At 32.9% G+C, this 24,269-nt stretch overlaps 1 protein-coding gene and 1 pseudogene across 1 annotated transcript; both read right to left on the reverse strand.

Moving 5' to 3' along the window:
* Window positions 1-14,412: 14,412 nt before the first annotated feature.
* On the reverse strand, window positions 14,413-16,109 carry LOC120172078 (annotated as a pseudogene).
* Window positions 16,110-16,894: 785 nt separating this feature from the next.
* Window positions 16,895-22,040, reverse strand: LOC120171982 (MTOR-associated protein MEAK7-like). The gene is made up of 8 exons (XM_039179570.1): window positions 21,904-22,040; window positions 21,686-21,788; window positions 21,483-21,587; window positions 20,917-21,002; window positions 20,433-20,674; window positions 19,811-20,000; window positions 17,933-18,116; window positions 16,895-17,382 (listed from the first exon to the last, which is right to left on the reverse strand). The coding sequence occupies exons 1-8, from the start codon at window positions 21,954-21,956 to the stop codon at window positions 17,077-17,079; spliced, it is 1,269 nt and encodes a 422-aa protein (XP_039035501.1). The 5' UTR covers window positions 21,957-22,040; the 3' UTR covers window positions 16,895-17,076.
* Window positions 22,041-24,269: the final 2,229 nt, after the last annotated feature.

Genomic DNA, 24,269 nt, shown 5'->3' on the forward strand with positions numbered 1-24,269 from the left:
GCCCGATAAAGGCGATTATAATATATATAGATACAATAAAGCTGAATTCAGCTAGCCAAACAATGAAAATTTTATCTAAATAAGGAGTTTTGGTAAATAAGGACTAAGGGAGTTAAAGAACACCTGTTATAGTCAATTTCACACGAGCACTCAGGAATTTCACTTTTAGATCGATATTTCTACACTGCCTTTGTTAGAGGAGTCTACGAAGCTTGAACAAATGGAAGATTTCAAGAGAATGGAAATAGAAGTTTTCTAGAAAGTCTAGTAATTGATTATGATAGTTGCGTCATTTTGTCCGCATCCGATTAAAATACCAAGCCAAGAAGAAAGAGCATGTTGCGATGTTCATAATAACAGAGGAAAAAGTGACATTTTGGTGGCTGAAACTTTATAAAATAGGAAGCCAACCTGAAGCCAACCCGTCAATTTTGACACTTGTCAAAGAGTTATAACTCTGAAAATATTAAAAAGCTATAAATTCTTTTGATATTCTGTGAACTCATGTTTATAATTTGATTTGATTGTGAGCCTGAATTAAGGGGCAATGTTTTATAATTTTTTTCATTCTTTGATCCCTAGAATAAGAGAAATGGGAAAAACATTTTCAAACAGGACATCTCAAATTTGAAAGGTCTTTGAAGCTAGCGAGGCTCATTTACCTCTATTGAAGAAAGAATAAACAATGTCAGAATAATGAAACACTCCATTCTTGAAAATAAATAGTCCGAGAGATCAGAAGGACAGAAGGATAAAACTTGTAACACTTTCTTGGGACATTTGTCAGTAACCCGTCAAAAAACATATGGTTGCCTTCATCCGAAAAGGGCACATGTCTCAGCTCATATCAAAATGCAAGATATTCTGTTAAAAGAATTGATCACTTCTTAAGTGTTTGGGGCATTTTGAAGGCTCGTACCAGTATAAGATAATGTTAGGGCACTATTGAAGATATGTTTCAACTAGAAGTATTAATGTAAGGCATTTTTGAAAGCCTATATCATCATGTGGAAAGATCAACTGAGCAAATAGTTCCAATGAGATAGAAAGGTATGAAGAATGAAAATGGTGAAACAATGACAGTGGATTTTACCATATATGATCATTTTGTCCATCAACAATTGCATTATTTTGGTGATTTCACATGCATGAATATTGGTGAGCCAAAACATCCCACTTTAATTTCCACTGAGTATTGGTATCCTTGTAATACCATACAAAAACTCTGAACACTATCAAAGAGTTTCTCTGGTTGAAATATGGGTAAAAGCCACAAGAAAAGATGAATGTGTTCTCAAATGTTTTACGAACCAGTAAATATGTTTTGAATCAATGTTGCGATCATGGGTTTCTTCCATTACCCAAGGATGAAGGTTGTCTTATACAATCCCAAGGTTAAAAATGAGAAATAGTGAAGATTTCTTTACACGGAAGGGGCGATAAAATTTTAATAGCAAGAAACTAGTGGAACCAACTAAGGTTGAATGATGGGATGTTGTTAAACCTCTCCACCATTTATGCATTCATGAAAACGTCATTTGCATAAAAATATGCATTACATTTAATTTCATTTGCATTTAAACACATGGTTTTGACAGATCTTCAAGTGAAAAGAGAAGATTCGTGATGTCAAAAGCCCGACGAGTTTAAAGGAATAATTCAAACCTTGAACACAGGGAATCGTGTTTAGAGAGGCCAAACCTGAAGAATAGAGAGGCTAAATTTATATAAGAAACATTACTTTGAAGTGAGGGCTATCAGATGTAGAAGAAAAAGCAAAGATTCTTGGGTACAAAGAAACATCTCAATTGATTAAAAGGACATGCACATGTGAGATTGGGGCAAATCAAACGAAGAGTCATTAACCAATTCAAAGTCCCAAGAAGGGAGAGGTTCAAATGACATTCGAGTCAAGGCAGATTCTCATATCTAGTGGCTGCGAGACAAGCTCCCACAAGAGAGATGGATTCTCAAACATTCTCTCAAATTCTAAATTTTTCGAGAATAACATTTTTAAATTTTCAAGCATACCCTAATGATTGATAACATTTGATTTTCAGGTTCGACCTTCAAAGCAAATCAATCTTAAGCCTTCACGAAAGAGTAGTGAAGTAAATCAATCTTAAGCCTTCATAGAAGAGTAGTGAAACAAATCATCTTAAGTCTTCACGGAAGAGTAGTGAAGATTATTCGAGTCCTATACTCCCTGAAAGAATAGGGAGTAGACACGTTTGTTGAGGATTGTTCGAGTCCTATACTCCCTAAAAGAATAGGGAGCAGACACATTTGCTAAAGATTGTTCGAGTCCTATACTCCCTGAAAAAATAGGGAGCATACATGTTTGCTGAATATTGTTCGAATCCTATACTCCCTGAAAGAATAGGGAGCGGATACGTTTGCTGAAGATTGTTCGAGTCATATACTCTCTGAAAGAATAGGGAGCGGAAATGTTTGCTGAAGATTGTTCGAGTCCTATACTCTCTGAAAGAATAGGGAGCGAATACGTTTGTTGAAGATTGTTCAAGTCCTAAACTCCCTGAAAGAATAGGGAGCGGACACGTTTGTTGAATATTGTTCGAGTCCTATACTCCCTAAAAGAATAGGAAGGGACCCGTTTTTCGAAGATTGTTCGAGTCCCATATTCCCTAAAAGAATAGGGAGCGAACACGTTTTCCGAAGATTTTTCAAGTCTCACAGAGTAGTAGTGGAACAGATTTCCCATGGAAAAACTGGTTGCCTTGGGATGAAAACTAGGGTCTTTAATCTTTTTCCTATTTTTGTTGTACAACAGTAGACAAAGAGGGGCAGCTGTAGACACCCATTTTATCTGGGATTTTTATTGTTTTCATTTTATTTTTATTATTATAATTATTAAATATTAATTTAATTTATTATTTTGTTATTTTGTAGGCTATTACAAATACCCAATTTGGGTTTAAATCCCAAGCTATGTTACAAGACGTATTATTCCCTGACCCAAACCAGTTGGAGGCCCATCTCAAGCCCAATGATCATCAGTATTTGTCCCGTTCGGGTAACCACCTTGGAGTGTACCTGGAATAAATGAAAAATATATTCTTTTAGCCACGTTAAGAGGCCAATATGCAAAAAAGAGAAAAATAGTAAAAGGGGTCAGTTTTATGAGCAATTAACAACCAGATAGATGGGGAAAGAGGTTCGGGGAATGGAGCAATATAACAAGGGATCTCCATTTTTTAAAAAATAACTACCATTGTAACTCCATCCCTTAAGGAAAGAAGAAATAGTTTTTTCGCTCTCCATCTGAATAGACAGGAGGAATGTAATCACTCTGAGGGGAATCCAAAGTAAAAAAAGAAATCGACAGAAACAAAATAAACAAATACTCATAAAGGGAATCTATAAACAGAAACTAGAGATAGCTATTTTCAGAGAAAAAATCTTTTCTCAAGCCAACTTCGAAACCGTCTTCCATTACCAAAAGAAAAATCAAAGAATCCAAAGAGAAAAAAGGGAAGCTTCGGGAAAACCTTATCTTGGGAAAAGCAAGTGGTGATTTCCTTCTCCAAAATTAAGTGAACCTTAGGCCTTCGAAGAACAAAGAAAAAAAAAAGACCATATATAGAGGAAAGGGGGAATTTCCTAATTACGAAAGAGAGAGCAATGTAACAACCATTTTCTTCGAAAGTAGTACAAATATATTGAGGTATTTTTCAATTTTTGATTTCCAGTGCCTTTGTGTGTGTTTAGAGGTTAAATACGAGTAAAGAAGAAATGGTTTTGGGGTTTAGTTACTTGGGTTATACGAAATTCAGTGGTGTTTAGTTGACTCATTCTCATTGTCGTTAGGGTTACATTGTCGTAAAAAAAGCTGGGTTTAGTCTTACTGAGTTGAATAATTTTGAAACAAAATAGAAAAGAGAGAGATCCATTTACCTTGTTGTGTTTGGGTCTTCACCGGAGTAGGGAGGTAGTTTAGGTGTCCCAGAAGTTTTGGGTGAACGGAGAGAAAGGGGCCACCGTTGAGCGGTGGCCAAAGAAGCTTTGAAAGTTTGTAGGTCTTGATCGAATATAAGAGTAAGGCTAGAGAGAAATTGGGGGGCTTGTAGGTCGACCTAGAAGTTTGTTTAGGCTTCTCATTCATGTTAGGTGGCCAAGGAAAGCAAGTGTGGCCACCATGGTGCTGTGGCCGGTCCGACAGCTCTGGTTTAGGTGACGTTGCAATCAGGAAGAGAAAAAGAGGCGGTTGTGTGTGTTTATTTGACTTTAGTTTAGGTTTATGTTAAAGTTATTTTTATATAAAAATTTTGGGTTAATTATCGTTTAGCCACTGAAACTTAGAGGTAAAATTAGGTTTTGATTCTTATACTTTTAGCGTTTATTTCACTTTAGTCACAAATAATGACTGTTTTGAATTTATCCCTTTAGATTTGTCCTGATTTTTTCATTTTCCAGATTTAGGTTTCAGTTATAGTTTTTGGGTTATTTAGCAAAGGGTCATTCGAGTTTCTGCTTTAATTAATTTTAGTCCATAATTTGAGATTTTCATGTTTTTAATTTCGTCTTCATATTTATGTGTTTTTTTATTTTAATCATTGTTTTAACTCTTGATTTATATGTTTAATTTTCATTTTATTTTAATTTAGTCCATTGTTAGGTTTGTTTTCTAAAATTAATTGTTTATATTTATTTCGCATGGTGCTATGTTTACATATGTATGGGTATGCGAATAATTCATAAATTTTTGCATGACATCCTTTTTGCACAATTTGTATGTATCCCATGTGCATAACTCGACATCGTTGCATAATTGGGATTAAGGGTAATACCCTTTTAATTTAATTTTTTTGAGTGGATTGTCTTAACTTATTAGAGATATGCTTTCGATGATTTTAAATTAAAAGTGTATCCAATCAGTGTCACTTTTAAAAATTTACATCACTTAAATTTTGGGAACGAAAGAAAAAGAAATGTTTGGTTATTTAAATTTTTCGAGAAAAGATTGTTAGAACTTATTTAAGATCTGATCTCGATGTTTTTTAATAATCGAATATTCTTTATCTTTCTAAAAAGGTTTGGTAATTTTAATTTAATTTGTTTTGGGTGCATTTGAATATTTTAATGAACTTTATTTAGATTGAAGTAAGAACCGATTGCCTCAAGGTGTGAGGTGTTTGTTTCTTCTCGATAGGAAATAATTAAATATTATTAGATTTCATTTTAAGTTTCATTTTTGTTGTTTTTTTGGATCAAAAGTCAAATTAAATTTGAACTTGTAAACTTCATTGCAAAGACATTAATTAATCGATTAGGTACCGATTTAGGGCGCTGTGAGGGTGTTAATCCTTCCCCACACGTAACCGATTCCCGAACTCATTTTCTGGTAACGTACCTTAATTTGTTGTTTTAATTTAAATTATTTTTATTTAAAATGACAAAATGTTTTGGGTGCCTAATCACACCCTAATCAAAGATTGGTGGCAACTCCTCGAATTGTATTTTTCTATCGTAAAGGAAATCCCAAATTTTTCGGAACGAGATGTTTTTTAAATCATATATTTTTTAATTAAAAATCAATCAAGAGAGATAATTAAAATATGTGTAGTTTTTAAAATCTCACTTTTTAAGAAAAAAATCGTTTCGATAGCTTTCTTGTCTCTGATCCGTCATCATCCACCGTTGGATCGAGCCCAAACGATCGTATCAAGGTTTCCTCGTCTCCGTGCTTTTTCCCACTGTCCAGATCAGTAATCTGACCCTCCAAACATCGGCGAGGAACCTCGATCGAAGATAAACCCCCTTTTTCCTCCATTTTTTCCTATCCCCCTTGCATGTTTCCCCACGTATTTATATGATGGATGAGGATTTAATTGTGTTTGGTGGCCACGGCAGTGGTAGTTTAATCATAGGAGTGAGGTGGCCATAAAGGTTCAATGGGTAGGGGTAAGGTGAGTTGGTAAGGATCTAGATTTTTCGGGGATCAGTTTAGATTTAGGTTATAAATAGTCTTTTTTATTTATTCAAATTTTTGGTTATTTACTGTGTTACTGAGGTGATGATAATGGAACGACATCAGAGTTAGCTGAACGACGACGGCTGGAGGCATCAACGTAAGTGGTGGCGGAGATACTATTAAGGAAGGTATCGGTACTATAATGGTACCGATGCCATTTTGACATTCTGGAAATTTATCTTGAAAATGGTATCGATACTATACCCTTGGTATTGATACTTCCAGTCGGTATCGATACCTTACTCAACTAGCACTGATACTACTCTTTAAATTCAATCTGATTTTTCCTTGAAGTATCGGTATTGTTCTTCCAATACCAATACCCCATGCCCATAATTGTCATTTCCATTTCAAATTTTAACCAAAACTTACTTAAATCTCCTACTTTGATCTCCTTTTATGCCTTTAAACTAACATTCCTTCCTTTAAAATAACTTTTCCCCATTTACTACTCCCTAACATACAAAATCTCACTAGAACGCTTACATCTAAAAATCATACCATGTTTTCAATCATACTCTTAATCCATTCTAAACTTTCTATATCCTTCAATAGCCCATTAATAAGTCAAATTTAGCCATATAACTCCAAAAACTACACCATATCAAAAATTGTTTCAAAACCCATTTTACAAATTCATTTCTAATTCACTCCTCTTATTGTTTTAATCCATTACAAGCTTTTCTTAAGCTTTTATAACACCCAAGCTATCAACACCAACCAAATAATTTAGAAACAATCATAGAAACTTGCCTTTACAATGGCTTCCACGGGCAAGGAGAAAGAATATAGAAAAGTTTCCAGACTTTTCCCCTTTTCCCACGTTTTATATAACCCATAAAGGTAAGATAAAAAGTATTTTTGTGAAAGGAGCATAGTGTCCTTCCACAATTTCAAATTTGATATCCACTTCTATACAAAAATTTCCACAATAAATCCAAGAACTTTAATCCATTAAACCACTAAATTTTACATTCTAACATTTTAGTCACTGACCCGATGATTTTGATGTTATAAAAATGACATTTTAAGGTTGGTAAGGAATTAATTCTGGGACATATTGATTCGTCTAATGGAATTTTCGTTGATAAAATCAAGACCGATATTATACACTCACTATCTTACCCCACAACTGTGAGGGAGGTTTATTCTTTTCTTGGTCATGCAGGTTTCTATCAAAGATTTTTTTAAGCTGGCGCAACCGTTGTGTGAGCTATTACAAAAAGATAGTATTTAACTTTAATCTTGAGTGCAAAGAATCATTCATGTACTTAAACAAAAGTTGATCACACACCAATCGTCAAAGAACAAAATTAGGAATATGATTTTGATCTTATGTGTGACGTATCAGATTCGAGCGTTGGAGTCATTCTTGGACAAAGAATTACATATTATCACCTACGCTTCATAAACTTTGGATTCGGTTAAGAGAAATTACTCCACAACATAAAAAGAATTACTTTCTATTGTATTTGCTTTAGATGAATTTAGATCTTATTTACTTGGAACTAAAGTGATTACTTTTTCTGACCACACAGCTTTAAAGTACTTGATGAGCAAAAAGTAGGTAAAGCCAAGGCTTATCCTATGGATCATTCTTTTCTAAGAGTTTAATTTGGAAATTAAAGACAATAAGGGATACAAGAACCTAGTTTTAGATCATTTGAGTCGTATTCCCCTTTTTATAATCGATCCGCCGCTTCAAGAAGAGTTCCTAGAGGAACATTAGATGTTGGCGCAGAATATGGTTCCATGGTTCACAGATATGGTAAATTATTTGGCCACATGTAAATTACCCTTAGACTTGCCTAGATATGAAATTAATGGACTAAAGTGGGAGTTCCGATATTATATTTGAGATGATTCTTATTTATGGAAGCATTGCTCGGATCAAGTAATTAGGCGATGTGTCTCTGAAGAAGAGGTAAAATATACTAAACTTTTGTCATTTTTATTCATGTGGTGGTCACTTTGGACTAAAGCAAATTGCCCATAAAATTTTGGAATGTGGTTTCTTTTGGCCTACTTTATTACGTGACATTTATTTATTTTGTAAATCATGTGAGAAGTTTCAATGTGCAGGGAATTTAAGCCGAAGGAATGAATTACCTCAAAATATGATTCACGCCTGTGAGATTTTGTGTGTGTGGGGAATCGATTACAAGTGTCCTTTTTACTTCTTCATTTGGAAATATTTTATATCATCCTTGCTATTGATTATGTTTCTAAATGGGTAAAAACTAAGGCTACCCGAAAAATGACGCTAGAACCATTGTTAATTTTTTTTGAAAAATTCTATCTTTTTCAGATTTAGCACACCATGAGCGATAATAAGCGATCCATGAACCCATTTTATCAACAAGGTAATTGACGTGCTCATGAAGAAGTTTAGAGTGACTCAAAGAATTGCCACTGCTTACCATCCACAGACCAACAGAGAAGCGAAAGTATCGAACAGTGAGATTAAAGATTAAAGCAATTCTTCAAAAAATTGTAAAGTCGGATCATAGAGATTGGAGTCTCAAGCTATCCAATGTATTATGGGCATATTGGACTGCTTATAAAGGTCCCATTAGAATGTCACTGTTTCAACTCATCTTCGATTGAATTGGATCATCGAGCCTATTGGGCAGTTAAACAATGCAATATGGACATGGCAGCGATCAGTGAGGTGAAAGTTAGACATTCAAGAATTGGAAGAAATCAGAAAAGGAATGCTTACGACAACATCGGTATATTTAAAGAAAAACTAAAAGAATATCATTACCGAAAGATTTCTTTTAAATCATTTGTTGTTGGGCAAAAGTTCTTTTATTTAATTCAAAAATTAAACTTTTTGCATGTTAGCTAAAGTTAAAGTGGCTCAGACCTTGTAAGGTGACTCAAATATTTCCACATGGTAGAGATTGAAGACAATATGATATATCGATTCAAAATAAACGATCAAAGATTGAAGCCTTATTACAATAATGCTCCGGTTGGATTAATTAAAGAAATTGAATTGGAGAGCCTGAAATCTAAGCGAATCAGGTCGTGAGCTAACAACATTAAACAATAGCGCTCATAGGAGGTAACCTATATTTTTAATTTAATCGTCTAGTTTAATTTGTTTTTTATTTTACTTTGTTTGGAAATTTTATTTCATTATTTTCAGCATTCTTAATTTTTAATTTTTAATTTTGTAGGTACCACATTATTCCTACTTGAATCAAGAATTGATCGAACCAAAAGCGAGAAAATGGAAAAAACTCATCCCAAGTGTGAGAAGAGTCATATGGTGGCAAACAATTTTCATGAGATGATATGCAAGGTGTACAAGGTCAGCTCGCTTCCATTGAGATCGATCTCGCTGAGATTCTACCCTACCTTCGCTTGGGCTCATCTCGACGTAGTCGCGGCCGTCACTAGATTAGGAATATTTTTTCCCTCTCTTTTGCTTTAAATTTGAATTACGTTTTGAGACAAAACAAATTAAGTGATGGGGAAGGATAGCATGCTGAATTTCACCTTGCTTGTTGGATGGTTGAATTTGAGTTATTTTGATTTTGATAAGTTGGAATTGTTTGTTGCCTATTCTTTAGTTTACTTGATTGTTTTAATTTTTTCGATGAATTTTTCATCTTGCTTTGAATTGAACATTGGATGCATGATGGTTAGTTGGCATAGCTAGTGATTTGTTCATGAAATTTTTGACATTTCATGGTTTATTGGTTGAATTGATGCTAGACTTGATACATTGAGCCTATTCTTGTGAGTTTTGAGCCTAATGAGTATACTCTTTTCATTCATTCTCTTTGTTTCTTTATGTGTGCCAAACTAGTTTTAGCATTCTAGAACTTGTGATGTAATACTTATCGAGACTACATGCATGAATTTAATGTTTTTAGTATGATAGAGGCATTAGGATTAAACTTTTTCTTTTTCAAAAAATAAATGGCTACCCTTGGTTTATTTTTCCCCTCAGATAGCCAAATTTGAGCCTTATAACCTTTCTTTGTTTTACCACAATATTAAACTGAAACCGTTTTTATTTTTACCCTCCCTCGTCACCCGTTTTCAAGTAAAGGGAAGGTTGTTCCTTCGAAAAAATATAGAAAAGAAAGGGAGAACCATTGTTCGAAAAAAGCAGAAATTATATTGTTTGAACAATACAGAAAAATATTGTGCAGATTCGAATAGTGAAACTTGGTTCAAACTGTGCAAAAAAAATATACGGTGCAATAGAAAAAAAAAAGCAGACTCGGTCAAACATAAAAAATGAAAAAAAGAAGAAAAGTTCAAAAAAAATAGAAAGAGTTTATCCTGAAACTTAAACCCATTTTTGGCATTTATCCTACCCATACCTTAGACACGTTACAACCATGTTTAAAGACCTCTTGACTTTTGCACCATATTCATTTTTAAGTAGTGGAGAATGGATTTAATTACAAGTTATGGTAATGCTTTAACTTGTTTTGGTTTGGTCGTTTCTTTGTCCTTAAACACTTTGAGCAGAATGAGTGAATCTTTTGTGAGAGTTTTGAACTTTGCATCATGAGATTAGTGAGTTATTGGAATGTCTTGTTTTGTTTTAACTTATTTCATAGCATTTTCACTTGCTTGATTGCTTTATAGTTTCAATTAATTGCATTGATTTTGGTTCATTGGGATGATTAAAGTATGATGTAAACTGGAGAATGGCAACTTATGATTTTGGCATGTTGATTGAGAAATGCTTGAGGACAAGCATTGGATAAATGAGGGGGAATTTGGCGAGTGTTTATTTTGTGCTATATTTTGTGTTTAAATACTCCTTGATTGTCCATTATTATTGGTGATTTGGGCATTTTTACATGATTTATGCGTAGAACATGACTTTTGGAAAATATGCTTAAAAGACAAGTTCTACACTTTTTTATTATTTTTTTCTAGAATCATGGGCGACCTAGTGGGCATGAAAGCACTGACGTAGAATCCAGTCAGCATCTTTTAGAAGGTCAAATTAGCATTTTTGTGGAAGTAGAAGACTCACCCACAAATTCGAATTTAAATTCGGGATTTATCTTTAGTTTTAGGACTTAATTTCAAGAATTATCTTTTAGGATTTTTAATATATTTTTAGGGTTTTTCAGAGACTATAAACCATCGGGGTAAGCTTGAAATGCATCATCTTTCATCTCTCGAATCCTTTTGTTTCTTCCTTAGTTTTATAAATTTATTTTTCTTTTACTTTAGCTCTTTTTCTTTATTTTTCTTTAAAGTTTTATTTTTAATGTTAAGTATGACTTCTGTCATGCTTAGCTAATTTTGTTTAAAGCCAAGGGCTAAAGCGATGACTCAATTCCAACATGATAATTGAAAAGAACTTAAACAACTTCGGATATCTCTCTCAGTTTCTTTGAGCTTATTTTCAAAATCAAAACAATTTCAAAACCAAAAATTAACGTTGGTCAAGATGTTGTTATGGTTAAATGTGTGGGAGGAATGATCGACTTATTGAAAGCACATTCGGCTTCTTGGGAACACACTTAGCAAAATTGTTTGCTAAGAGGAAATTGAGATCATAATCAATTATTATTGAAACGATAATCCGAGTCGGTCTTTTACGAACTTAAACGTTTTTTATCTACAACATTGTTGTTGATTAGGTCAATTTTCCAAAATCGATATCGAATGTTGCACTCGGGTATTTGGTATACAAAGCATAGTCACAAGGATTGGTCCTTGTAGACAAGTAATCGGCTTGAATCTCGAAGTAAAAAACCTTTTTCGATGATCGAGGAAGTTGGGTCAAAGCAAAATCCTAAGGGTGACTTTACCATATTAAATCTTTTTCTTTTTAACCTCCTTTATAATCTCTTATTTTCTTACTTTTTACTTTATTTTATATTACTCTTTTCATATACAAATCCCCACCTTAACTTAAATACTATTAAACTTACTTCTTGGCTCATAGATTAAACAAGAATAAATCAAGAAGTTTTCTTAGTTCTTGTGGGATCGACCTTACTTCTCTCTTACTACGTTTAATATCCTTTATTTATTATTTGAGAATAAGGAATTATTTTGACGCAAAAAAGTCTCGTGAAACCTTGATTAATGGATTTCGTTCATTTTTAGTAGTGGAGACTTGATTTGATTACAAGCTTATGGTAATGTCTTGATTAGTTCCGACTTGAGCGATTTTTCTTTTACCCAAAACACATTGAGTGATAATGAGTGCATCCTTGTGAGGTATTGAGTCTCGAAGCATTGAAGTTTAAGGATAATTGGGATGTCATGATTTGCTTAAATTTGTTCCTAGTCGTGCCTTTACTTGATTGTTTCTCGATTTCGAAAATTGTTATGACCTTGATTCATTTGGTTGTCTTAGATATATTGCGAGATGACGGATGGTAACTTGTGATTTTGATGTTTTGATTAAGGAATGCTTGAGGAAAAGCATTGAATAAGTGAGAGAGAATTTGATGAGTGATTTATTTAGCTATTATTTTGTTGTTATTTACTCCTTGATTAGTTTATACTACTGAGTTGGGTACTGTGATTCATTTTCTATGCAATACTTTATGTTCTAGAAACAACACTAAAAAGGCGAAGTTTTGCATATTTTATTATCTAGAGTTAAGGCTGGAGTAGTGGGCATGATTTAGAGCATGACAACGTCTGACATGGCGTCCAATCAGCAGCTTTCAAATTGTGGTCCAGTCATTCTAAAAGGACGAGCAAATGACTCATTTTAGTTTAAATTTGAATTAGGAATTATCACTTGTTTTTAGGATTTTATTTGACTATTTTCAAGAATTATCTTTAGTCATTTCTACTTCATTTTTAGGGTTTTAGAAATCTATAAATACCCTCTCAGAGTAAGCTTGAAACATATCTTGAATTTAGCTTTGTTCTTGTTTTCTTATTTTATAAAGTATTTCTTTTCTTTCATTTCGTTTTTACTTTTAAATTCTTATTTTCTTTCTTTAAAACATACTGGGTATGATTTCTATCATGCTTAGCTAATTTTTCAATAAGCCAAAGGCTGAAGCGATGACTCAATTCCGATCGTGAGAATTGAAAAGAACCTAATACCTTCGGGTTAAATTCTCAATTTTCTGCAAACTTGGATTGGCAATCAGAATTTCCTTTAAAATCAAAACACTTTCGTTTCAATAAGTGCACGTTGGCTTGGATGTTGTTCTGATAAAGTTGGGTGGAAGAATCAGCTAGTAGCAAGTTCGGCTTCCTGGGAACACATTTAGCGACGGCCCACTAAAGGAAATTGAGATTGGATTCGATTCTCATTAAGACAACATAGTCCGAGTCGGGTTTTTCCAACACTTAAAACTAAATTGGCACTAGCGTCGATAGTCGTGGTTAGCCTAAATAAGGAATGAAATTCAAAGATTGATTTTGGATTGTCAGTCTACTGGAGAGAAAAACAAGTTAAAAGGGTTGAACATTGTATATTGTAATCAACATTAATCCGAAGTAAAACCTTATTCGATGATCAATTGGAATTGAGGCAAAACGAAGCCTGAGATTGTTTACTCAAATTGAATTTTCTTCTTAATTTTACCTTCTTTAAATTTCTTAGATTTAATTCTTTTTTTACATTTATTTTCATTAAACTCTTTCAATCAAACCCCCATTTACTTATCATTTTTGCCCCAATCAAAATCAAAAGGCTTCTACATAAGAATTTCTAAGATCGATCATTCTTCTCTTTACTATGCTATTAAATTATTTCTTTTTGAGATTAAAGATAATTTTTTAATAGTACACGAAGCCTCAATACACGTAAATTTATATTTTATTAGCCTCTCAATGTTAAAACCAAGAACGAAATTAGCTGTTTCTAGTCTATTTTTGGGTCTCCTTTTGACGTGGTTGTTCAACCGATCTTTTTTTATTCTGCTCTCGTTACATAAGTTTTGAGTGGGGAAAAAAAGGAAAACTACTCGTGATTTTGTTTAATGATCTAAATTGATAATTAGGTAAATTTATTTGGAAACCTTTTAGAATATGATAACACATAATTTATAGACATGCGTAGTTACTTAAATTCGGGACTTGTACGAAATATTTTTTTACCATTAAAACCATTCAATGATATTATTTATTCAGAATCTTTATTAACCATCGACAACACACATATACAATGCAAACGCAATTGTTTAACACAAAAACTTTAGAAAAAAGAATACTTTCCTTAACCGCTAAAATCACTTATAGATTCAATGGATTTTATTTATATTTATGATATACGTCAAATTATTAGATTGTATTAATAGTTGGAGAAGAATAATCGGGAATATATTTTATTAATAGTTGTCATTGTTATGGAACTGAAATCATAAATTCTTACATGAACATTGAAAAGATTCAACAATGAAAAATTTATGGAGCAATATTCCATTGAACTTTTAGCCACTCGGATGATCGCCGCTGTTCTACACAGTTCCCTGAGGGTCAGAAACTGAGGCCACCTCGGTTTGAAGGGTGGGTTTGTTATTCTTGGATTCCTGAATCTCACCGTAGAAGTAAGAGAAGAAGCCCCAAAGTGAGAGAGCAAGTGCCACTCCCTTCTTCGAGAGGAAACTTTCCTTGTAGAAAATGACTGCCAAAATCTCAGTTACGGGTAGTAGAACAGCAATTATAATTCCCGATAACAAAGACGACGCGCAAAAGATTACTCCTATGGCTCCCAAGAAGAAACACTGCCATATTATTGCACTACAAATCACTATCACGTAAAAAATTGTTTCCCCTAGCTCGTATTCTCTTGCTTCCCTTGGAATTACCTGCAAAATATCTAGTCAATTTTACTTTCTAAATAGGTACTTCTCTGCACCTTAGAATTCAATTAATAGCTTTTAGTCTTGATATATTCACACAAAAAATGCCTTTAACATTCGGAGGCATTTTGGTTCATGTTCTTTCTCTCTTCTGTGTATGAAACTTTTAGTAGACAAACGATTTGTTTAATTAGTTTACGGTGAATACGAGGTATAAACTTTTTTTAAAGACTCTCTCACTTGACAATGAAACACTTGTACATCTTTGCAGACGTCGTACTCAAACTTGAGATTTCAAAGGATAATAATAATTCCTTACCCATTGAGGTCGTTTGGTTTATGCTAGTCAATAAACAATGAACGCTCTAAAATATGGATGTTGTTTAACTTAAAATAAAACTTTGGGATCGATATACTAAAAAAAAAAGAAGAGAACTAAAGTAATTATTTAATCAAACATTATGAATCATTTTATCTCAAAAATCAAACATTTGAACCATAATATTAAAAAAATAAAAATAACTATTTAATCAACTTCAATATATATTGAACTATATAATTTTGTTTTATGGAAATGGGATGTGCTTAAACTGGCAAGAGTTAATGATAGAAAGAGAAGAAAAAGTAACCTTGAAATCATCGTTAAGCAGCATGCCAATGGTGCAAACAACAGCAGCAAACAAACACATCACCATTTGAATCTCCATCACAAGCGCGTAGCTGATTTCTTGTTTTGCTTTCTTTTACGTTAACTCCACCAGAGGCAGAATAAAGCCATACAAGGCGAAGCTCCGATGATTATTATGAACCCGAAACGTATTCCCTGTTCGATTCATTCGCGGGACGGTCTCCGCTCGTATGCATAGCTAGAACACCGGCTCCGATCGTTAACATAAACACGGCGTTTATGGAATAAGGAGTGAACTTTTGCTTCACCAAAACAAAACAAAGCCCGCTGTGAAAGCCAACTGCGACGCAATTATTAAAGATGAAGTCGAAAACGAAAGACGAGCGACCCCATAGGCATAGAGGTAGTCGTCAAGGCCGGTGAGGATTCCAATGACGGCGGAAGCAAGGAACAAGTGCGGTTTCATAGAGAAAAACTTGTTTTGGGAACTGGGTTGGGTCCTAGAACGGTAAAAGTAAGCACAAGAGATTGGGAGGAGGATGACGGGCCAAGCACCGGTCTCGATTCAGCTCGAGAACCAGACTCGTTTGCCACCATGGATGAAGTAGAGGCGAATCATAAGTGGACCTGCACAGTTACCTATAGAAAGCATGATACAGTTTATTATTAGCGGAGCTTTTTTCATCGTCCTAGTGTTTGATTGAGGTTCCTTCCCGACGTCCATAGATTAATTACATAGAAAAAAATGGGACTTCTCTTTTGTGTGTGTCTAGACTTCATTCTATTGTTATAGTACTATGAAAGCTGGTTTGTCTACAAGTGTGTGACAAAAGCAAAGCTAAATTATTTAATTTTCCATGGGATTCAATTATGATAGTTATTAAATATACTAGTCTTATATTTTTTTTCTTCACCAGCAAACAACGATAATTCTATCATTAACTATTTTTAATTATTTGTTCAAATATTATTTAAAATATATTCAAGAACGGAGTTATGATACAAAGAGAAAAAATATAATAAAAAATAAAATCAAAATAAATTAAAATTAAGAAGTTTAAGTATATATTTGTTCATATATATATTTCAATAATAAAAAAATTAAGATAGTGACCCATGACAAAGCATAATTTTGTCCATAGATACATTGTGTTTTATTAAATATATTCATAGAAAAAAGTTTACTTATTTAATTTAATAGTTATTAAATATATTCATAGAAAAAAAGTTTTGGAATGTTTAATTTAATAGTTATTAATTGATATTTTTAAGATTTTTCTTCATTGTGAATGACTTTTTTTTAACAATTCAAGAGGGGAGTGAAATTTTGTTCCAACCGGATATAAATGAATATGAAAAACTTTTAACCACATACTTGATCGTTGATTAGAGGTGAACGAGTAAATGAAAGACTATATAAGAATATCGAAAACAGCAGTTCATATTTCACCAACAAATAGTAAAGGATACTATAATGGCTATCAATATTTCATGATAAGTAGTCTTCCGTTTTTCAATAGCATTACAATATTTCAAAGGGCATGGATTCATCATCCACAGCAGCATATATAGGATACAGTAATACACAACTAACCAAGGGCATATTCAAATGATTCTAGTGTACAGTGCTGCAATGAATTGGTGCCTTCATCATTTAGTTATGCAACTTTTGTAGATTATCAAACACCATGCTACTCACTTGCATTTGCAATCCCCACCATGTTGAGCATGTGTCTGTCCTCCTTGAACCTTTCTAACACTGTGCCCTTAACGACATCCGCTTTTTCTTGTTCCACTCCTTTTCTAACAATTCCCCAGCATTCTATAACTTCTGGGTATATTTTGTTGGTCTTAGAAAGGCAAGGGCTATTGAAAGTGGTACAGGAAAAAGTATGCCCTTCATCAAAGCTTGCCGAGATGAACAAGCCAAAGTGATTTATGCGTCCTCCAAAACCAATGCCGTTCGGGATTGTCTCTGAACTGAAGTTTGCAGCACACTGCAAATGCTTATTGTTAGAAACATAAACAGCTTAACTCATATATGCATAAGAAGTGTGCAGATTTCCACTCAAAATTTGGAGAAGTAGATAAAAAGGGAGATATGAAACAACTACATCAAAAAGTAGGAATGGAGTTGGATAAACCACCCCAAGGCCCAGCATTAAGAATTATTTGCATCTTAGTCGTCATTAAAACCCACTTTAATCCCAGCTTTTAGAAGAATCAATATTGGACAACCCCAAGCTATGATTACAGATAATTCCAATCCGTTCTCAAGTTATGAAAACTATTAAAATAAATTCTGCAAAATTCAAAGTGTGCTGCACGATGTCATAACTGTTCAGGAAACAGTCTAGATTTAGATTCTCTAGATATTTTTTACTAGATTCACTAGAGTTTATTCCAACAATGACAGGCCTACTAGCAAGAGCCAAAATATAAGTACCGGAATCGGAGGCAAAGGATTCAAACATACTTGGTTTCAGCTTGAAATGAAAGAGAAAACAAACCTAGAAGAAAATGATATAAGAGCCAAGTAAAACATACCCATCGCAAATTATTGTTTGCTCCAGTTGGCCTAAAAATAGATGCCACTGGGTAGAGCTGAAATAGAAAAGACTTCATGTCCCCACAGAAATCGCTATGCCTCTCCCAAGGCTGAGAAGCAAAACCTCCAAATATGTAACCTTCTCTATCCTTGGTGATCAGGACAGTTCGCCCATCATCATTTCTGCAGTTCAATTGAGTAATTAGGCAACCTATTAAAAAGATGATCCCAACAACCAAGAAAATGAAATAAAATTAGAACGTACTAGGAATCTATATTTTCTTCAGGGAGACAAAGGAAAAGAAAAGAAAATAAAACAGAGAAAGACCAAAACAATTGTTAAACAATTCATCATCTGATGCAGAGAAATTTTCCATTTTCTCTATTTCACATGATGGACCACTAAAAAAGAAGCCTCAGAAACAAACCTTGCGGTCAGAAAGATGAGATCAATTGGCAGATTCTAGTAAAAAGCCCATAATTCATCATAGACAAGAAAGGTATTAGATGCGTCACAAGAGATGAGAGGGATTTAAGTGCTTGTTAGTTTCTTTTAGGTCTCCCTAATAGATGTACCACCAAATTTCTCAGCATCCACAATGAGCTCTTACTGTTCCATGTATAATATGCTAAAGACCAGAGTGCATCAACTACATGGTTTACAGAGTTCTTGATCAAAGCAGCTTCAAATTAAACTAGATAAAGAAGCAAGGATAAATACCCGAAGTTATTAAAGCTAGGCCTGTAAACGAACCAAGCGAACATGAACGAGGGTATGTTCATGTTTGTTCGTTTAACTTTAACCGAACAAATGAACGAACACGAACAAAAAATTTATTGTTCGTGTTCGTTCGTTAAGGAATGTAGCTTGTTCGTGTTCGTTCATTTAAATGATAAACGAACACAAATGAACAAACATAAACGAACGGATGTAAACGAACACAAATGAACAAACATAAACGAACGGATGTAAACGAACATAAACGAACACAAATGAACAAACGTAAACGAACACAAATGAACAAACATAAACGAACGGATGTAAACGAACATAAACGAACGTAAACGAACACAATAAATGAACATAAATGAACGTAAACGAACATAAACGAAAATAGATTTTTTTTCTTTCCTAACAATTTTAGGATTATATTTTATTTAATTGTTTTGAGCTTTTTTTATTTGTATTTAAAATTAATTGAATTTTAAAATATTTATAGGTATCGGATTAAAATTTATTGGGCTCTAATATTTTAAATGGGTCTAGAGTGATTGGGCTAAACATAAATGAACGCACATAAACGAACGAACATAAATGAACGCACATAAACGAACGAACATAAATGAACAAACATATTACCGAACGTTCACGAACGTAAATGAAAGAACGAGCCCTCTGTTCATGTTCGTTCATTTAATTAAACAATCACAAAATATTGTTCATGTTTGTTAGTTTAATAAATAAATGAACATAAACGAATTTCCCGCCGAACGGTTCGCTGAACGTTCAGTTCATTTACAGGCCTAATAAAAGCAATAGAGGCCATACAGCCCGTACCATAATTTTTAGCATGTTACACAAGATTGAGTATTTGAGTTTAATGATTGGAAGTATTCCAGAGAAATGAGGAAAATACAGTCATAATTGATTCAAAAAGAATCAGATATGACCAATTTCATATTTTCAAAACAGAATACTAAAATTATCCATAGGTCTTCCAAAACGGTCTAAAATATCAATCGATCATTATTTAGAAAAGCAACAAATACAAATAATCAGATAATTAATTTCTTACGACTTGAACTCCAATGGGAACAACAATTTATGGGGTCTGAATAGAGATAAGATGGAAGCAAAAAGGGAGCAGGGTACTTACAATATGTTCCCCAAGAATGTGTTAAAACTTAAGCCATTTAATGAACTATGATACAAGAGTTTCCATTCCTCCATCTCTTCATGAGATAGAGCCCCTCCTATATGCCAAGCATATTCATCTCTCAATAATAGTATATTGGGATCAATATTCTCCAAATGCAACAATTTAGGAATCTGAGATCCTGGTCTCCCTACACAGAAAAGTAACATTAAAACTGGACCTAAGATACTAATTTCAATCAAAATCATAGGATACAGAATATGATTTGGCATAATTTCCATCTGGAAATGTATCCAGTTAATCTATAATCTAGCTTAATCGAAGTTAAGCCTTCACAAATTAGTATAACACAAACAAAAATAAGTTTTTTCCAAAATGAATAAGGCTTTAATCAGAGTTAAGCTGGAGGGGGCATAAAATCAAATCACATTGAGATAACTACATAATTTTGTTAAGCTAATCACAAGCATGTTTGAACAATGTCGCACAGATACAGATTCTAAATTATATAATATATACATATCTATTCATACTTTTAAGAAATTATGTCTCCAATGATGCTACTAGAATGATAAAGATTACAAAAGAAAAGGGCACATATCAGAGAAGAAGCATGGAGAACCTGGATCTGGTGGCACTAGTAAGTTTGAAAGGAATTTCTTCACAGATGGTACAAGAGTACACCAGCATCTGAAATCCTCAAAGGACATACTTTTATCATTACGTTCCCCATTATCCTTTGAGAATGTCGCAGCATTCAGAAATGTCTCCACCATGTAGCAGCTTGAACTTGATTCTGGTTGAGAACCTTTCAGGTGGAATATATGATCAAACATCGTGACTAGGCCAGATTCTAAGTCAGACCTGTCATTGAGAAGGAGCCACATAAGTTAGAAGGTCTTGATATGACAGAGATAGCTAGAAATTCAAGAAGCTTCCAATAATTAGATGATAAGAGTAATTTCTAACTTGAAAATTTGTTCCTTCATTAGGTTTCATGTATTGGGATATAAATGTCGACAGAAACAATTTTGATAGTCAGCAACAAGTGAGTCAGTGAAGAAAAGGAAACATTACCAAAGACAATCATCAATTCATCATTTTACCTTGTCAAAATTTCATCATCTGTGACATCCAACAATCGATAAATAAACTCCTCAATCTCATCATTTGTCCCTTTCACATAAGTCCCCTACAAAAATTGAAACATAAAACCAATAGGCCTGCAAGCTCAATTCAAAACACCAACTAACATAGGTTCCCTTAGCTGTTGCACTTGTTAATTACCTTCTGACACTAGTTTTCTACTTCAAAAGTTACTAAAACTCTTGTAGCATTTGATTGAGAATAAACAAATAGTAAAAAGGTAACAAACACTAACATACGGTGACCATTCCACATTGAAGCAAAACCATGAATTTTTTCATGCACAAAATCTTGATTTTTAACTTCAATCATTCAAGAATACTAGGATGTTTTTCCTTTTTACTTGCTCCCCATAAGTAAAAACATATAATAATAAAGTAACAACCAAGTGAAGCTATATATAACCAACCACATTTGTTTCTTAATCATTTGCTCAGCAGTGATAAATAACCAACAATAAAATTTTCAATCTATGCGACTTCGAGTTTAGGTGGGTGTGGAATACGGTATACTAGAAGGTAATTACTTTAGTGATCACGAGATCTTCATAGGTAAGTCTATCGTCTTTGCGCCCCTGGGTGGCTAAATCGAACATTCTGTCTCCAAGAGGACCTTTTAACCCGAAGTAAGCCTACATCCAAACTAGTACTTTCGTTAAGGGGAAAAATTCCCAAGAAAATCGAAGCAAGCATTCATAACTAAAAATGGGTAAAACCCGAAGAAGAGCACCTGAAAAACAGAAGAAGAAACATATTGACCATTGGTCTGAGACTGGGCAGCTAGGGAAGTGAAGAGTGATTTGAGATCCTCTAATTCCTTCGGTGCAAAAGCTCTAAAACATAAATCTTTTGGTTAGTTCAATCATACCGACAAATCAAAAGTAATTCTTTGAATTAAAAAAAAAAAGACCAAACATTACAGAAGAGATTGTTAGGAGAAAGAACAACCTTGAAGCTGAATTGAAACGAGGATTTGGTGGAGGTGACTGGCTGTTCCCCATTCTTCTTTTTCCGGTTTTGTTCGTTTGTTTCCGTTTTCCTATACTTTTTTTTCTTGCTCCTCGATGGGACGAGCTTAGTCTCCACGGTTCCCCCCCCCCCCCCTCATAGGCCACCCTCTATTTTTATTTAGGTCAGCAGGGCATCCGTTTTTTTATTTTAAAAAATACAACAAAAGTTGTAGTGATTCACGAATTCGTCAGAGTTTTTGGATGAGTAGATTTTATTTGGGTCATTTATTTATTTTAATTAAAGTGATTCATCATTTTAACGTGATGAGATTATTAAAAACTTAACTAAAAATTATAAAAATAGTTTTAATACTAAAAATGGAAAAAATAAAAAATTCCATGAAAAAAAAAAAAATAGTAGTTGGTTAACGGACAATAACAACAGTCACTATGAAACTCGTCACATCGAATTGATAAATTCTTTCGGATTAATTTTTTTAAAAAATAATTAATTAAAAAGTAAAGTAATTATTTTATTTAGAAACTACTTTTATAATCTAATATGTACATAATATAATTTATTATATTTCGAAGTTCTTGACGATATTAAGGAGCGGTCGAATGATAATGGGATGGGACTCGTCGAGTATGTCAAAGTCGTTAGCCTTAATCGTCTTTGTCTTCATTTTCATCTTGGTTTGGTTTTCAAAAGGAGCGTAGTTAACGCACTCTGATATCTACCCTCGAAATACGATGATGGACTTATGGTATTTAAAGTAAAGTAATTATTTTATTTAGAAACTACTTTTATAATCTAATATGTACATAATATAATTTATTTATATTTTCGAAGTTCTTGACGATATTAAGGAGCGGTCGAATGATAATGGGTGGGACTCGTCGAGTATGTCAAAGTCGTTAGCCTTAATCGTCTTTGTCTTCATTTTCATCTTGGTTTGGTTGTTCAAAAGGAGGCGTAGTTAACGCACTCTGATATCTACCCTCGAAATACGATGATGGACTTATGGTATTTGACGTTATCATTGTCATTATTAAATCGAATTGGCTACCTTGTTGATTATATTTAATATGATCACATTCACTCTCACCCGCATGTTTTGCCGAAGATGCTTGAGTGTGTTGCATTGCATCCCAAAAAATTCAACCCAAGTGGTTAAGCCTCGATTGCAGTATGATATGCATTACAGAAACAAAACTAGCCTGATATGCATAATTGTAATCTTCAAACAGATGTTATAACAAAAGAAGAAGAATATGTCACCCTCTTGTTAAATTAAAACAAAACAAAATAAATTGGGGCTACAAAGATTTTAACCTAAGCCTCTTAAAAGACTAGGTATGTACCCAATCAGTGAGCTAAAATCAATACTTGACCCAAAATAAATAATATAATATATATATTTTATATCTCAGTGTATAAACTCTTAACTTAAATTCATAATAATTTTATATATTAACTTTAAGAAATATATTTCTTATTCACTTATTAAATATATATTTTATTATTAACTTATTTTAAAAATATTTTTTATTTTAATTTAAAAATATAAATTTTATTCTTATATGAAATTTTAAAAATATAGTTTATTAGTATTTTAACTTTTAAAATAAATATTTTATCTTAATTTACTAAATATAATTATACTATTATTTTAAATTATTAAATATATTTTATTCTTATTTTAACTTTAAAATATCTTAACATAAAATATATATTTTTAAAATAAAATAAAAATATTTTATTTTAAATTAAATTAAGCTAATAATAAAATATATTTAATAAGTTAATATAAAAAATATTTTTAAAGTTAATATATATAAAATATTATGAATTTAAGTGAAGTATTTATAAGATACAAAATATATACATCATGTTGTTTATTTTAAATCCAGCATTGGCCTTGGCTCAATGGTTAATACTCCAATCGAATAGTAACACGTGGCATGATACATGATACTAGTGACACATAATATCATTCATTTGGAGGATTAAATTTATTTAATTTATTAAAAATAAGATTAAATTGAGAGAATATGTAAATATTATGGACCAAATGTGTGATTATACCAACATATTTAACGATAGCTAACTCGTTGACCACATCTTAATTAAATAAAAATAAAAGTGTCCATATATTATGTTTTTGAAATCGAAAAGTGGACAAAACAAAAACATAAATGATCAATCATGTAGTTAACCCTTTATATTAACAAGTGATTGCAATGATAAAAGAAAATGTTATTCAGTCTCGATTTTGAACAATTGTGTTTGTAAGATGTATGTGTTTTTAATGATAAAATTATATTTTAATGATGCCTATTAACACTGTCATTGCTTTCAAG

The sequence above is a fragment of the Hibiscus syriacus genome, unplaced genomic scaffold (assembly GCF_006381635.1).
Source record: "Hibiscus syriacus cultivar Baekdansim isolate YM2019G1 unplaced genomic scaffold, ASM638163v2 tig00111841_pilon, whole genome shotgun sequence".
Classification (NCBI taxonomy): domain Eukaryota; kingdom Viridiplantae; phylum Streptophyta; class Magnoliopsida; order Malvales; family Malvaceae; genus Hibiscus; species Hibiscus syriacus.

What these genes read in the sequence shown, in the direction of transcription:
- LOC120171982 (XM_039179570.1), bottom strand. Translation starts at nt 21,956, where the DNA reads ATGGGGAACAGCCAGTCACCTCCACCAAATCCTCGTTTCAATTCAGCT. An exon ending in CGTTTCAATTCAGCTTCAAG is followed by an intron (nt 21,789 to 21,903) that starts GTTGTTCTTTCT and finishes TTTATGTTTTAG; the next exon opens with AGCTTTTGCACCGAAGGAAT. An exon ending in CAAACAATAATTTGCGATGG is followed by an intron (nt 17,383 to 17,932) that starts GTATGTTTTACT and finishes AAGCATTTGCAG; the next exon opens with TGTGCTGCAAACTTCAGTTC.